Source organism: Cucumis sativus, unplaced genomic scaffold, assembly GCF_000004075.3.
Source record: "Cucumis sativus cultivar 9930 unplaced genomic scaffold, Cucumber_9930_V3 scaffold75, whole genome shotgun sequence".
In the NCBI taxonomy this organism is placed as follows: Eukaryota; Viridiplantae; Streptophyta; class Magnoliopsida; order Cucurbitales; family Cucurbitaceae; genus Cucumis; species Cucumis sativus.
Genome location: NW_022279566.1, coordinates 58,240 through 74,470, shown reverse-complemented (window position 1 = coordinate 74,470; position 16,231 = coordinate 58,240). Strand labels below are relative to the sequence as shown.

The 16,231-nt window shown below is 34.6% G+C and overlaps 1 protein-coding gene across 6 annotated transcripts; it reads left to right on the top strand.

Moving 5' to 3' along the window:
• Window positions 1–7,682: 7,682 nt before the first annotated feature.
• Window positions 7,683–10,069, top strand: LOC116406220 (thyroid adenoma-associated protein homolog). Of its 6 annotated transcripts, XR_004219258.1 has the most exons (4): window positions 7,683–8,802; window positions 9,064–9,311; window positions 9,680–9,791; window positions 9,889–10,069. XR_004219258.1 is itself a non-coding variant. In XM_031889914.1 (3 exons), the coding sequence occupies exons 1-3, from the start codon at window positions 8,539–8,541 to the stop codon at window positions 9,947–9,949; spliced, it is 573 nt and encodes a 190-aa protein (XP_031745774.1). In that variant the 5' UTR covers window positions 7,683–8,538; the 3' UTR covers window positions 9,950–10,069. The 6 variants fall into 6 exon arrangements, 4 of the variants coding, with proteins under 4 accessions (XP_031745774.1, XP_031745776.1, XP_031745773.1 ...); XR_004219257.1 differs by having other exon boundaries at window positions 9,064–9,791; XM_031889914.1 differs by lacking the exon at window positions 9,680–9,791.
• The last annotated feature ends 6,162 nt before the right edge of the window (window positions 10,070–16,231 follow it).

The following is a 16,231-nucleotide window of genomic DNA, read 5'->3' as shown; positions in this document are numbered from 1 at the left end:
TTGTTGTCTTTCTTCTTCTTGTCTTTTAATGTTTGGAACACTAGTATGTTTCTTTTGGTTTTAGTTCTTGTTCCCGAGATGTGGGGTTGTTTTGGGTACTTATGGGTTGTTTTGTCTAACTACTTGTTTGTGAGTGTTGTTCGCTCTTTTGTCTTGACCTCAGGCTGTGAGGTCCACCTTGTTGTTGTATAATATTATCATTACCTTTTCAAAAAAAAAAATCAAACTCAAGCTAAGTTTGACTGCTCCTTCGAAGTGACAACAAGCCTCGTTTTCGCCCTACTGTGATCGAGGAGGATTCCTCCTCTTTTCAAAGCCCTCAATCAAACTTGACGTTAAGTTTAAAACACTAAAAATAGATGGCCTAGTTTTGGTTAGGCCAAAAGCGATGTTTTCCCACAAAAGCTCTAATAGCAAGGGAACTCAACATGTTCTACTTAACCTAACCGACTTGACTCTGTATTTTTTATGAGCTTTTTTTAATGCATATTGCATATGTTTTTTTTTTATAATTGTTGATTGTCTCACTTTTTTATGGTCTGCATTTACGAGCCTCTTTTCTTTCTTTGTTATGAACTGCGGTAACTAGGCATTGCTAGAACGATGGGGTAACATTTCTATGGTTCTACACTTAGTTTCTAAGTGTGATTGCTCACCTCTAATTTTCAAAACACTTAATTTCTAAGCACATACAATGTTCACCTAGAAAAAAAATGAAAATTGTTGTAGTTAAGATCAAAACTAAATAGTTATGAAATAAGACATAAGAGATTTGATTTTAACAACCTTCCCGTTGTACTTGGGATCCACTCTAGCTTTGTGCTGGAAAATTGGTTTGGAGCTGATCGTAAGCTTTCGATTGCTCTTCTGTAACCTTTAGATACTCTTCAGAGCTATAAGCTTTGCTTCCTGATATTACAATACATAAGAAAATTCTATTTCATAAACCCTGTATCATAATTGAGGCTGATAGAATGATTATTCTATAACCCTACCGATAGTTTCATTCTTAACATTCATAGACACGATGCATGGCAACTATCCAATTCTATTTCATGTTCTCGAAAATGGCTCGGTTTAACAATAATCAACAAATAAACTTCAACACAAATAGCCATAAATTTTCTTCTTTAAAGGTATCACAAATAAGTCCATCAATAATAACAAAATAAAAAAGGGCAATGTGCAATTGAATTTTGCAGTCGTAAAGCTATGCTAAAGGCAGTATGAAATCAAACTTGAGCACTAACAAGAAAATTTGCAAAACAAAAATTACTAGACATCATTAACTAAAGTACCAGCACAACAATGAATGTGTAACCTCCGCAAGAGCAAACCCGAATGGAGAAGAACATGAAGAAATATATAAATAGAAGAAACATAAAAGACAAACATGAAACACATGGAAATATACAAAGGGGATAAATAAAAGTACAATTATAAAGTGATGAAGCACAAATATAGGTATCAACAGAACCAGAATACAAGTCTTACCCTATCTCACTGTCGAGGAGTGTTAACCAACCGTCGGAAGGTTGGTTTTATTTTTTAGAAAAAATTAATGTTGTCTGAATTCTTTTCCAAGCCACTAACCAGCCCCTCCTTATCTATGATCGGCGATCAACTCCTCAACCTCTAATTACATTTAAAAGAGTGATGCGAACATTGTGTGAAATCCCAAACCTTTGATGGATCCCACCATCACTCTCTTTCTATCCCCTTCAAAACCTCATTATTTTCAAGAGAGGCCTCAAAGCTTCTTCCAATTAACATAAAAGAAGAATGAAAGAGAAGAGAGAAAGGGAAAGTGGTTCAAAAGCTATGGAAAAAAAAGTAAAAGAAAATGGTCTACTCATTGGCACATCTTACACAGATGATAATGTTAGGGCAAGGCAATGAGAGACAGAATGCTTTTGGAGCCTTCTCCTCTACTTTCGAAGATTTTAACAAACTAAAATATGCAAATGTTACAAGAAAGATCTTTGGAGATTTGAAATAATCCAAAATAAAGAAAAAGGAAAACCCCAATATGTACAAATTTCATAATCTAAAACTTGAAAAGTGATTGAATGATGAGATATGTTTGTACAATCAATTATAGAGACAGTGAAATATTAAAACAAAAATGAAACGTACCAAGATAAAAAGAATAGCAACTAGTATTATGACCTTTGTATGTCTTCAAAATACAAACATCAAAATGAATCAAGAGATCTACCACACAAATAATGGTATCAACACAAATAAAGCAATTGTTTTAGTAACAATATTTGAGTACAATTAAACTAAGCATGCTATTGTCCTTGACAAATTTACATTCTTCTAATCGAACAAAATCTGACCTTTAAATAGTGATAGAAACTGAAGATGAAAGCAAGTTTAGCTACAACTTCAGACCGTGATATATATGACGGAACCTATAAAAAAAAGAAGAGTACCTAACTATATATACACAGAGGAGATCTGATGCTTACTAGCACATCAGAGGCTCAATCGATTTATATTTAATTGAAAAACAATCCCTATATTTTAATGCATACACATTGAATAGCCCCTGTTTCAATCCAATTTACAAAACTACCTCCATAAAATTACATAATGGGGGAAGTTCGACCGGATGCACTGTGCTTTACCAGAACCACATGAAATTATTGGAACATAGTTCATTCAATTAACTTTCTATTCAATAATTGAAACAAATGGAAAGAGGACAATTGAATATTAAATAAAGATGGAATTAATTGGGAACTCACGGAGTAATGCGATTTGTTCGGGGGCTCACCACTGGAGTTGGAAGAGAGACAAGGATTAGAAAGGAAAGGAAGAGGAGCGTCTGATAATCCAGCGGATTCTTTGATGAGTGGAGTACTAGTAGTAGTAGTGGAGGTTCCAAGGACATTGAAGTCAATCCGGTGAGAGTGAGGGAATCCAGAAGGTTGAGGTTGAAGAGAGTAGAAATTGCAACCAAAATCGGTGACGATGGTGGAATCGAAATTGCGAGGGAAGAAGAAAAGAGCATCACAGTCGAAGTAGAGGAGGAATCAACACTGGAGAAAGGAGAAGATGAGGAGAACCTGCCATTAATGGAAGAGGGAGGAAGTGAGAGAGAAAGGAGAGGGAATTAATTAATTAAAGAGAATTAGGGTTTGAGAAGAGAAAGGGAAAATGGAGTGTACGAACAAAGAAGAAGAAGAAGAAATGGAAAGGACGCGCTAAGAGAAGAAGATGGAGATGGATCGGTGAAATGGGTATGATAGGGTTTCTTCCTTAAAGAAACGGAAATTGAGAGATAGGCCTTAGGGTTTTGAGAAGAGAAAGGAAAAATGGAGTGTACGAAGAAATGGAAAGGACGCACTAAGAGAAGAAGATGGAGATTGGATCCGCGACTAAGAGAAGAAGATGGAGATGGATCCGCGAAATGGGTATGATAGGGTTTCTTCCTTACAGAAACGGAAATTGAGAGATAGGCCAAAGAAGACAAGAGAGCAAGAGAGAAGGGGGAGGAGAGGGAGGAGAGGGAGACTTGGCCGTTAGAGAAGAGGAGAAAGAAATTTAAATGAGAGAGACTGTACATGTAGGGTTTTTATTAGAATTTTTTTTTTTTTGAAATCTTGCTTAATTGGATTTAGAGAATTTTGTGTATTCGGTTCACGACTCGTATTAGCTGTCCATTGGTCCATTGTTTTGTCATTTTTTTTCAACAAACTAAATGTTTTAAGCCATTTACAAATTAGATTTCGATAAATCGATAATCATATTTTTTACAATATAGGACTAAAAAAGATAACTAATATATATATATATATATACAACAGTATTTAGTTAAATTACAAAAAAATTCTTTTGAATTTTGTAGTTTGTGTAAAAAAATAACCTTAAACTTTGAAATGTTAAAAAAAATTGTTTTGAACTTTTAAAAATTATTCATAAATACATCTACATACGTAGGATGAAGGTATTGGCATGCTTCTCTAAAAAAACTTTCCAAAAAGATGTTGTGTGACTTTTGAAAAGAAAAATTACAAATGGGGTCGTTTTTAAACAAATTAGATATATCGAGTTATATTTCTTTAATTTTTTTCCTTTTTTCACATATTATCAATCACATCTTACTTTTTTCTTTTTTCTTTGGAACCCTGCAAAAATAACAAAAACATTTATAATCACATGACTCATGTCACTACATTTTCTAAATTTTAAAAGTAGTAAATTTAAAAGTTGATAACCCTATGATTATCGTTTGATAGTCATCTAATATCACTAATTTTGTCATATTCGTAATATCCAAATAAGGTTTCTTGGTGAGTCTAGAGTCGAACGTGAGGACTTATACTAAAAATATATTTATATTTTGAAATGATCTTAAGGTGATTAATAACATACGCCTAAGAACCATAGCGGTATCATCCACTTGTAAGGGGGAGGGGAGTCATCCACTATAGATAAGGTCCACTTGTCTCCCTCAAACTTCATAAGGCTGCCAAAAGAGTTAGGCATAATCACATCCACACGTTTACCCTTCTCTCGAACATAAACCAACTCTCTTTTCTTCCTAATAACGAGTAATTTCATCCCGATTACCTACCTCCTTTTCCTTAATATGCCTAATGGGGAGCTATTAGTCTTACTTTCCTCCAACTATTTAAAGTCTAACACCACATCCACAAGACACAATTGTCCATTCCTCCTCTTTGTTTGAAACCACCTTGCTCACATCCTCCTCTCGATGAACTTTGTTTTCCACAATCTTAGGACACTTACCACTAGAATGCCCAAAAGACCGGCACAAATTACACCTTCGAGGCTTCCACTAATTCACAGTCATAACGAAATCCTCTCCCCTAAGGTGAATTGTAAATTCAGCAAGCATAGGAGAGTCCACATTTGATTCAACACATACTCAAGCATGTGACAACCTTCGTCTTTCCTTAGTAGCTAGATCTAAAGATAGAGGTTTTCCTATAGCACTAGCCACAACAGTCAATCTGACATCTGTCCATAACTCCATTGGAATCCTACCTAGTTTAATCCATATAGGAACATAATAAAAAACAAAGGATTTAGGGACAATACCTGGAGTCCATTTACGGAGGAGCATACTTTTGCCAGCAAGATGTCGCGATCAACGAGATAGGATCCATTCAACAAGTTTTGGGCATCTGAATTGGAAACAGATGAGTCCGTTCTCAAGAATTGTAATCGTTGGCATTTTAATTTTATCAACAATAACAACGAGCTAAACAAAATCCTCTATCCAGGACGCACTAATGAAAACTAAAATGTAAAATAAGTACGAAGTAATTAATTAAAACAGAAGACAAAAGAAACCCAAAGTAAGTTGACAAAATGCCCACAATAAGCTTCAAGATGAGTGAGAGGGAACACCAAGAGAAACATGAATAGCCTTGCTAACTTTTCACTACTAGCCAACTACATATTTTTTTACAATACGTGTTAGGGAAATCTTTCCCTTTGCAAAACAACCAATATATAATCAATCATTGGCTCCTTATGGGAAAATACAGAAGCCCTATACATGTCTGTTTCAAGCCTGTGTTGAACAACTTTTAATTCCCTAAGATAAGGAGATTTATCTGAAGGTTCGAGAATAATGACATGTCCTAAACTAACCCACCATTTCGCAACAGTGAACCAGTTTGATCGTTAGGGGACAACTTTTGATAATAAGCGCACAACCATGCCCCAATTCCAATGTTGCCCAAAAGTAAAGGCCTTTCTTCACACTGCTCCATAAAAAAAAGTTCGACTTTCACATAAAGATCTTATTTCTTTTTTATTGCTCCAAGAGATCTAATAGATCTATTTTCACCACAAATCCCTTTTGTTATCATGGAAAATGTGTTGGTTGTGCTCAAACCAAATCTCTGCTAGCAACACTTTTATCAAATTAACCCATATTTTTTTTTAAAAAAAGAGGATATGAGTCTCACTATTATTAATATTGAAAAATGAAGAGACAAAGCTCAATGTCATGAGGATTATACAAAGAGCAATAGGATGGAGGATCAACAGACGCACCTGGACATCTCAACTAGGTTGACACCCCTTAGCGCCCTCATCACATCCAAAAAGCGACAACACAAGATCAAAACCAAAAGCCACAAATAGAAGGCTTTTTTTGTGTTTGTTTTGCCTTTGGACATTACTCCTTTGTTATGGGTTTTAGCTTGGTTGGATATGATGAGGGTGCTATGGGGTGTCAACCTAGTTGAGATGCCAAGGTGCACCCCTGATCCATGGTTACATGTTCATTGTATAACTCTCTTGTACTTTGTGGTTTTTGTCTAATTATTATTAATATTAATAAAGAGGTTGTCTCCTTTTCAAAAAAAAAAAAAAACAAAAACAAAACAAAAGCCACAAATATAAAACCAAACAAAATGATAAAATAATATGTCCAAAACAAAATCATAAATCATAGGTAGCAGGTCGAGAACAAAGAGAAATAAGCCTTGATTGAGCAAAAAATCCCAACAAATATTGAATGTTTGGAGAAGACGGAACCAACATTTCGATACAAAGACATAGTCAATTAAAAGGTGCTAAATATTTTTCATGTTATCAACACAAATGGGGCAGACATGAGGTGAGAGGACATGGGAGGGAAGTTTTCTTTGAAGTACTAAAGCACAGTTTAATTTTCCAAACAACGTAATTCATATGGGGATATTTATCCAAAGAGTGAGCTAAATAGCCCAATGAGTGATTGTTTTATAAAACATCGTTTTGAAATAATAAGTATTTAACAATTAACTCTTAACATAAATGAAATCAAATTCAAACAACTTATCTCAAACTTTCCCTTTCAGTTGCTATACCTAGAATCGTCGAGACGAAAAACAATAAACTAGGCATAGAAGTCCTATCCCATACGATACTTACGAGATGAAACTCTAGGCATCAATTGTGCCCTATCTCATTATAACTAGAATGAGATGGAAAACTAGGCATTCGTACAGGGTCTTGTCCCTTGAGATGGGAAACTAAGCATCTTTAGAAGTCTTCATCTCTTATCTAATACCAATCACTACTAGAAAGATTTCATTTTTAATAAAAAACGTCAAGAATTTTTCTGAAACATCATTCTTGACGTTTATTAAACGTCAAGAAAAAATAAATTTTTTCTTGACGTTTTTAAAACATCAAGAAATATCTATTAATTTTTTGACGTTCTTAAAACGTCAAGAAGCGTATGAATTCGACATGCTTGACGTTTCTTAAACGTCAAGAATTTAAAATTTTACTTGACGTTTTAAAAACGTCAAGAAATTTATAAAAAAATCTTTGACGTTTTTAAAAACGTCAAGAAATTTATAAAATATTCTTGACGGTTTTAAAACGTCAAGACTATTGTAAAAATTGCTTGACGTTTTTAAAACGTCAAGAACCTCTGCTTGTAATGCCCCAAAGGTATATATATATATATATATATATTTTTTTTTTTTTTGTTTTTTTTTTATTATATATATATATATATATATATATATTTATTATTTATATTTAATTTAAATAAAAAGAAAAGAAAAAGGAAAAGAAATCTCTCTCTCTCTCTCCCTCGCGCGCCGCGACCCCCCCCCCCCCCCCCCCCCCCCGCTTCCTTCTCTTTTCCCTTCTCCTTTCCCTTCTCCTTTCCTTCTCTTTTCTCTTTTCCTTCCGCCTTCCTTCCATCTTTCTTTCCGCCGCAGCCCAGCCGCCCATCCTTCCCCTTCTCTCCGTTCGCGAAGCAAAACCGCCACCGACCGACCTCCATTCCTCTTCTCCTTCCCGTTCGCAGCCCCGCCGCAAACCGTCGCCTCCCTTCCCTTCCATTTTCTTCTTCCGTCCGCAGCCCTGCCGCAAACCGCCGCGTCTCCCCTACTGAAGCCGAGCGCCCGCGACCCTTCTCCTCTTCTCTTCAGTTCGCAAAGCAGCCGTACGCGTCCAGATCTGCCGCCGTCCAGATCTGCACCGCAAGACCGCGCCGTTGCCCTTCCGCCGCTGCCCGGTCCAGATTTGCGTCACCGTGTACAGCCTCACCGCCGCTGCAACCGTTTCTACCGTCTCCTTCCCCTTCTCTCCGTTCGCGCAGCAACCGCCCCAACCGTCCTCTTCTCCTTCCGGTCGTGCCCAGCCGCAGCCCAGCCACAACCGCCGCCCCTCTTCTCCTTCCTCCCGTGCGCCGCGACGACCCCACCGTCTTCTTCTCTTCCGTTCGCAGCAGCCGTCGGCCGCCGCGTCTCCCCTACTGAAGCCGAGCGCCGCGACCTCAATTCCGATCTGCTGTCTCCAGATGCTGTTGTTTGCTTAGATTCCGTAAATAAATTACCAAATGTGGGCAAGGAATGTAAATCAAACCATCCTGTGGCAGAGTATTTGAAATCTTTGATTGATTGGTTGAATGTCTCTGTAACTGAGGGAGAGATAAACCTCTCTGAAGCCTGCAAAAACAGCTTTGTTCATGGTGTGTTACTCACTTTGCGGTATTCTTTTGAGGAGCTGGATTGGAATTCAGATGTTGTGCTGTCTAGTATATCGGAGATGAGAAGTCTACTGGAAAAGCTTTTGGAGCTTGTGATGCGAATAACTTCCCTGGCACTCTGGGTGGTTTCAGCAGATGCCTGGCATCTTCCTGAAGACATGGATGACATGGTTGATGATGATGCCTTTGTGCTGGATGTTCCAGATGAGACTAATATGTCCACGTCCTTTTCTGAGCTGGAAGACAGTAAGGAAAAAACTACAGACAATTCAAGAACATCAGAACAGACTGTGATGGTTGGTTGTTGGCTTGCAATGAAAGAGGTACTTTGCCTTTTGATTGGCTCCAATTTATTCATCTGGCAGTCTTGTCACGTTAGTTTAATCTTTCTGCTTTACGGCATAGAGTTTTTTACTTATGATTAGCAAGAAAGAGAACATGTAACAAATTGGACCGACTATTTTTAACTTCCATAGTAATCAACGAGATCTAGTAGGAAATTATATTTAATCTATTTGTGGTAGCTTGGACCGTTTGTTCATGATGGATATATCTCTTCATTTCTTTCTATTGGCCATTGACAGGTTAGTCTTCTTCTGGGAACAATCACAAGAAAAGTTCCACTGCCTGCTGCTTCTGATTCATTTGAATCTGATCCCAACGATTCCATTATGCCAAGACAAGAGGAAGTACTTGATGTAAAACAACTTAAAGTTATTGGGGATCACTTTTTGGAAGTTCTTTTGAAAATGAAACACAATGGTGCGATTGATAAAACAAGGGCTGGATTTACTGCTCTTTGCAACCGTTTACTTTGTTCAGATGACCAAAGGTATGTTTCTTTAATGCTTTTTGCAAGAGTTGAAGCTAACTCCTCCTATATTTTATTCTTCCAGATAGGCAGGGAAAATAAAATTGTTTTGCTCTACTTTTAATATCAAGTCTTATAGTGTCTTGTCTTTATGCTTTGGGAAAAATTCAAAGATTTGGGGAAAATTCAATTTTATTCTTAAACTTGGTAAGGTTGATTAATTTTTATCCTGAACTCTCAATTTAATTGAATTGAACCAGGATCAGTGTTTCAAGTTTTACTCTCAATTCAACTTATGCTGAAATCACCCAATAATTCACCCAATTTAGCAAAATTTCTCAAGATTCTTCAATTTCAACAAAATACTAAACTCTAACAAATCAAGACAGAAAACAATCTTTGGATAAGGCTTAATTCGAAGTTGGGAGTACTGAGTGTGGATACGTCATGAGGTATTTGAGAGAAATTGTGACTAGGGGAAGCATTGTCATATCCGATGCGGTATGTTATATATCAAACTATATTAATTTTGTGAGTTAATTGGTTTATTTGTATAGTCAGTTAATTCATTTAATTTATTTTGCATGTTTATATATAGATTGATACACGAAGATCATATACTTTTGATTATTGTTGTAGCTGGTTTTGTGACTTTGTAAGTTGATTTGAATTCATGCCAATGTAATGCCATATGAAATCTAATGTAAAACCTATTTCATTATGTATATGTAAAGTCTTGGAATTGAATATTATATATGGTGAATGGTTTTATTTATATATTTTTTAGATTTGAAACTATATTGGATGAATATCAAATATCTATGAAACTGTTTCTGGACAAGGACAATCATCATTTCATTACAGCATAATTCAATTACAAATTATTTTTTAAAAAAAAATAAAAAAATGCTTGACGGTTTTAAAATGTCATGAACAATTGCAAGCTTGACGGTTTTAAACTATCATGAACAATTGCATTTTTGACGGTTTACAAATGTCAAGAACAATTACATTCTTGACAGTTTTAAAATGTCATGAATATTAAAATTCTTGACAGTTTTAAAATGTCATAAATCAGTTCATCCTTGACGGTTTTAAAATGTCATAATTAATATCATTCTTGACGGTTCTAAAACGTCATGAACATAAGTATACTTGACGTTTATAAAACGTCAACGTTCACTATTCTTGACGTTTAATCAACCGTCAAGAACTTTGCCTTTCTTGACGCTGGCTTCAACGACGGTTTTAAAACCGTCAAGAAAGCCTTCTCTCGACAGTTTAAAAACGTCAAGATAGCCTGTTTTTGTAGTAGTGAATGATGGAAAGCTAGGTATTTACTGAATATCCAAATCAAATGACCTCTATGCATAAGAAAATCTCTCTCCCGAAGGGTTGCTATATATCTTAGAATATTTTAGGTATAGACTAAAACATACTAATATTATTTTCAAGCTTAAACATTTTGAAAACTTAGCACAATCATGATTGCTTATAATTTTCATTAGTAAATTCATCAATAAAAACATGTTTACCAAAATGTTTCTAAATGCATGCTTTGGAAATACTTTATAAGTCAGTATCCTCAAATATTCAAACATCAAAGCATGCTTGAAACATTTGATAGTAAATTCATGTTTAGAAATCAACTTTAAACTCATTTTTGTCACTTATAGAGAGTAGCTTGGACCCTTGGCTTATAAACTTGTTTGATCTCCTTCAGATCAAAAATAATGAAAAATAATGGGAAATAATTCCATTTAATTCCCATTGATCATAAAAATATCAAAAATTTGCTTAAAATTTCCAAAACCCACAAAAACAGCCGAAAGACATTAGCTTGTGTACAAAATATTGTGGCAGAAGTTGGCAGGCGCGCGTAGGGCTTGCCTTGCCATGTCTCGTTCTAACCTCATGTGCAGTGTGTCACAATCACAACTTTTCAAACACGGAACAGACTATTGTGCGACACTTGTTGTAACTCGATGAACACGTCAGTTGTATGAAATTCGATACGATGTAGCCCCCTACAAGTTTTAAGAGAAATTGGTTTTATTAAACATGAGAGAGAAAGGAAAGCATTGGAAACATCGGTAAAAAAAACTTTGAAGTCTGAGCCATTGCAAAGAGAGCTTAAATTGCAAAGAGTACCTTTGTGATGAGATTGGTTTGTGGAACCAATTGGGATGGGAAAAAGTTTAGAGATATTTGAGAGAAACTCTTTTCTTTTTGCAAATAGCAATAGCGTTAGCCTTATTTTTTCCTTTTTTATTAATTCATTTTTTTAAGAAAATTGTTTTCTTCTAGATATTATAACTTTCTTTCCTTCTAGGAATAGAAAATGAAGTAGAAGAGAAGCATGAGATTCTATTAATTTACAAATAATTAAATTAATATATATTTCAAATCTACTGATTAATTAAACATTAATCAATTAATTAATAATTAATGAAATCGAATTTAATTAAATAATATTAAACTAAACTATTAATTAATTCTCCAATTAACTAATAACACTAAATTATTTATCTTATATTTAACTTAAATTAAATTTGAATCATATTCAAATATAAGTTTCTCTCAATAATTTTAATATGAATCCAATTCACATTAAATTAATATTTGAACTCATTCAAAAATTTTATCTCTCATAAATTAATTTTGAATTATCCCCAAAGTTAATTTTATATAGTAAAGTTTGATAAACTTTATATTATAATGTATCACTATACATTATACTAATTCCCAAGTTAAATTTAAACATTTTAAATTACAACCAATATAAATAAATCTCATTACCCTTTACGAGCTAGGAAAGGGACCTAATGGACCTACAGATCAGAAGCTACAACGATCTAAGATTAATTGGCTAAACTAATTAACCACATTAATCAATATTTGTTAGCTGTGTGTACACTCCACTAAAGACTCACAACTGAACTCTTCTCACTAAAAATATATTTCTATGTCCACGGATATAGACCAATAATAGTAAGTTAGTCCTTCACGAGTGTTTGTAACACCAGTTGGATCAATTTACCGCTTTACCCCTATGCTACCTCTAATCCTTAAAAACCAGTGCTCCTCTAATGAACAACTTGTTTATGGTCCTACTAATAAAAAAAACCCCCTCTCATGTCATCGAGAGGGTATGGGCCCTTTGTTCAAGTTTTGGAGACACCATTTAAGCTAACATTCATCTACTTACCCTAAAGTAGGAAATGAGTGAATTCCATTTTGTGCAATTATAATCCTAACTCCCCACTCAGTCTTGTCCCCAAAATCACTACTACAAAAACAGGCTCTCTTGACGGTTGTAGTTTTCCTTTCTTGACGTTTTTTCTCAAAAACGTCAAGAAAGATGTGATTTCAAATAAAAAAACGTCAAGAATTTTTATGAAAGGCCAATTTTCAACTTTCTTGACGTTTTTTGTGCAATTAAACGTCAAGTAAGATGTATTTTTTCTTGACATTTTTAAACATCAAGAAATATCTAATAATTTTTTTACGTTTAAAAAACGCCAAGAATGTTTATGAATTCAACATTCTTGACGTTTTTTAAACGTCAATAATATATAGTTTTTCTCGACGTTTTAAAAACGTCAAGAAATTTATAAAAAATTCTTAACGTTTTTAAAATATCGAGATAATTCTAAAAAGTTCTTGACATTTTTACAAACGTCAAGAAATTTATAAAAAAATCTTGACGTTTTTAAAACGTCAAGATAATTCTAAAAAATCATTGATGTTTTTACAAACTTCAAGAAATTTTAATTTGTTTTTGACGTTTTAAAAACGTCAAGAAATTTCTAAAAAATTATTGTGTTAATATTCTTTTACAAAACACAGCGTTTCAATTAGATCACTTCCCCTTTTCTTAATTAAACCTAATTTGCCGCGACTTTGTCCCTTCTCCACCCGAAATCAAAAGCGTCGTTCACCTAACCTTCCCTTCGCGTTCATCTGTGCATTCATCTGCGTTCATTGCTGAAAAAGGGATATGAGGGAATAAAATGTGTCGTTAAAAATAAAAATACAAAATTTTTCGTGACACAAATTGAGTTTTCTTGACAAAATTTTCGCATTGTTAATTAATGACATAAATTATGTGTCATTAAAAATTACCCTAATAAAAAATCAATGTTTTCCTTCAATCATACGCTTTTTGATTTAAAACAAATAATTCGAAGCTTTCATCCCTTGTGAACAACGACCGAAAAAAACCTTACTTCATCCCACATCGTCGTTGTCTTTAGCTCTCTCGCAAATGCTCTCTGGCGACGTTCCCCCTCTCTCGCAAATACTCTTCACGACTTTTCCTCTCTCTCAAAATTAAGCTCTCCACCCACCGTTTGAAGGAACTCACCAAATTTGCAAGTAATTGAAGAATTCGTGGCCCATGAGATCGATTAAGTCCATTTATGAGTTAGTTTGATTAGATTATGTCACATATACATGTATTACAGTTAAGGGACACTTACGAAAATGGCAAAATAAGTTATAATAATTAAGTCCATAGAACACATACTTTATTATTTGAGAAAGTGACAAAAACAAGACCAGCTCACACATCAAGAGGTAAAATGTCACAAATGCCCTCGTTATTGATGTACATTTGATACACCTTATACACGTCTGATACACCTAATACCTCTTGATACATTAAGTCCATTTATGAGTTAGTTTGATTAGATTATGTCACATATACATGTATTACAATTAAGGGACACTTGCGAAAATGGCAAAATAAGTTATAATAATTAAGTCCATAGAACACATACTTTATTATTTGAGAAAATGACAAAAACAAAGACCAGCTCACACATCAAGAGGTAAATGTCACAAATGCCCTTGTTATTGATGTACATTTGATACACCTTATACACGTCTGATACACCTAATACCCCTTGATACACTTGATACTTCTTACTGATACACTTGATACATTTGATAGATACAATTCATGCACTCGGTACTCATTGATACACTCGATACTTTTTGATACACACCTGAAACATCATCATACACATAATACTTCTCATTACACTTGATTCTTCTTGATACACTTGATACCCCTGAGGCTTTGATACACTTGATTAGTTTGATACACTTAAAGACTTCACTTATAAGTTTGATACACCACTAATAAACTTGTTATACTTCATTGGTACACTTAACAAATTTGATATGTTTGATGTACATGCACTACAAGAAATTTACCCTTTGTCGATGACAAATATCGTCAGTAAATCTTCAAAAACTAATCGACTTTTCATTTGCCAACAAAATTAAGCTATCAACACACATCGTCACGTAGGTCTGTCAGAAGATCCTTTATCGATGGCAAAAAATAAACTGTCAGCAAAAATAGGAACTATCGATGAAATTGAACCATCAGTATGCGTGTGTGTGTGCGCTCGCATGTGCGCATGTCCATGTGTGCTTGAGTGTGTGTATGCGCACATACGTGTACTGAGTAGTGTGTGCGTGTTCGTGTGCATTTGTGTGCGTGCGGTTTGGTGTGCGTGTGCATGTGTGCGTTTGTGTGTGTGTGTGCCTATGTTTGTGTGTGTGTGTGCGTGTATGTGCACGCGCGTGCAAGTGTATGTGTATGCGCGTGTGATTGTGTGTGAATAAGTTGATATTTTTTAATGTTGAGTTTCTCCCAATTTTAAAACAATAATTTAATTATCTTGATATTCAAGCCATTAATATTATTGTGAGATAAAGATAGTGAATAAGTTGATATTTTTTAATTTTGAAATTCAATTAAAGTTATTTTGATACAAAATCTATTGCTGAGATTATCAAATTCTGAAAAATAATAATTTTGTTATTTTGAAATTCAAATTCAATTAGGTTATTTTGAAATTAGTAAGATTAAATAAAGTTAAAGTCTTGAATCCATTAGTTGAGTCTCGAGATATTAAGAAAAAAGTATAATATGAGTTTATGTATCTTTTTCAGGTAAAAAATAATTAAAAGCTGATAAATGCATAATATAAATTAATTACAACATAGAAACAAAATAATTTTAGTTGGAGACTATGGATATTTTGGTATTTTATAAAATATTATGCACGTGCAAAAAATGTTATTTGCTAAAATTAAAAAAAAATAGTTTTGCATTTTTCAAAATGACCCATAAAAATGTTTATATCTCTTATGACAGAGTGTATATCTACTGGTTCATATTCGACCTGTTTGTTGCTAATAAATTGGATAAAATCGCATTATATTGAAATAATTACACGAATGACACTTTTAAGCCAATATTGATAGAAATTATAGTTTAATTAATGTTATTAAGTCAAATGAACATGGTTTAAAAGTCCTTCTAAACACAATTAATGTAGTTGTTTTTAATTTTAACTCATTTATACATCTTTATGCATATGTGCGTGTGTACGTGTGCGCGTGTAGGTAGGTGTGCGTATGTGTATGTGCGTGCGTTCGTGCGAGTGTCCGTGTGCATGTGTGTGTGGGTCTGTGCATGTTTGTATGTGTTTGTGCGTGCGTGCGTGTGCGCGGGCTATTGCGTGTGTGCTTGGGTGTGTGGGTGTGCTCGCACGTGCGTGTTTGTGCGCGTGTGCGTATGTGTTTACGTGTGTGCGTTTGTGTGTACGCGTGTGTGCGTTTGTGCATGTGTGTGTGCTTGTACGCGTGTGGATAGGTGTGTGTGTGCATGCGTGCGCGTGTGCATGTGTGTGTGCGTGCGTTCGTGCGTTTGTGGGTGTCTGTGTATAGGTGTGCGTGCGCACGCGTGTGTGTAAGTGTGCATGTGTACGTGTGTGCTTCTATGCTTGTGTGCAAACAAGTTAATATTTTTTAATGTTGAGTTTCTTCCAATTTTAAAATAATAATTTAATTATCTTGATATTCAAGGCATTAATGTTATTTTGAGATAAAGATAGTGAACAATTTGATATTTTTTAATTTTG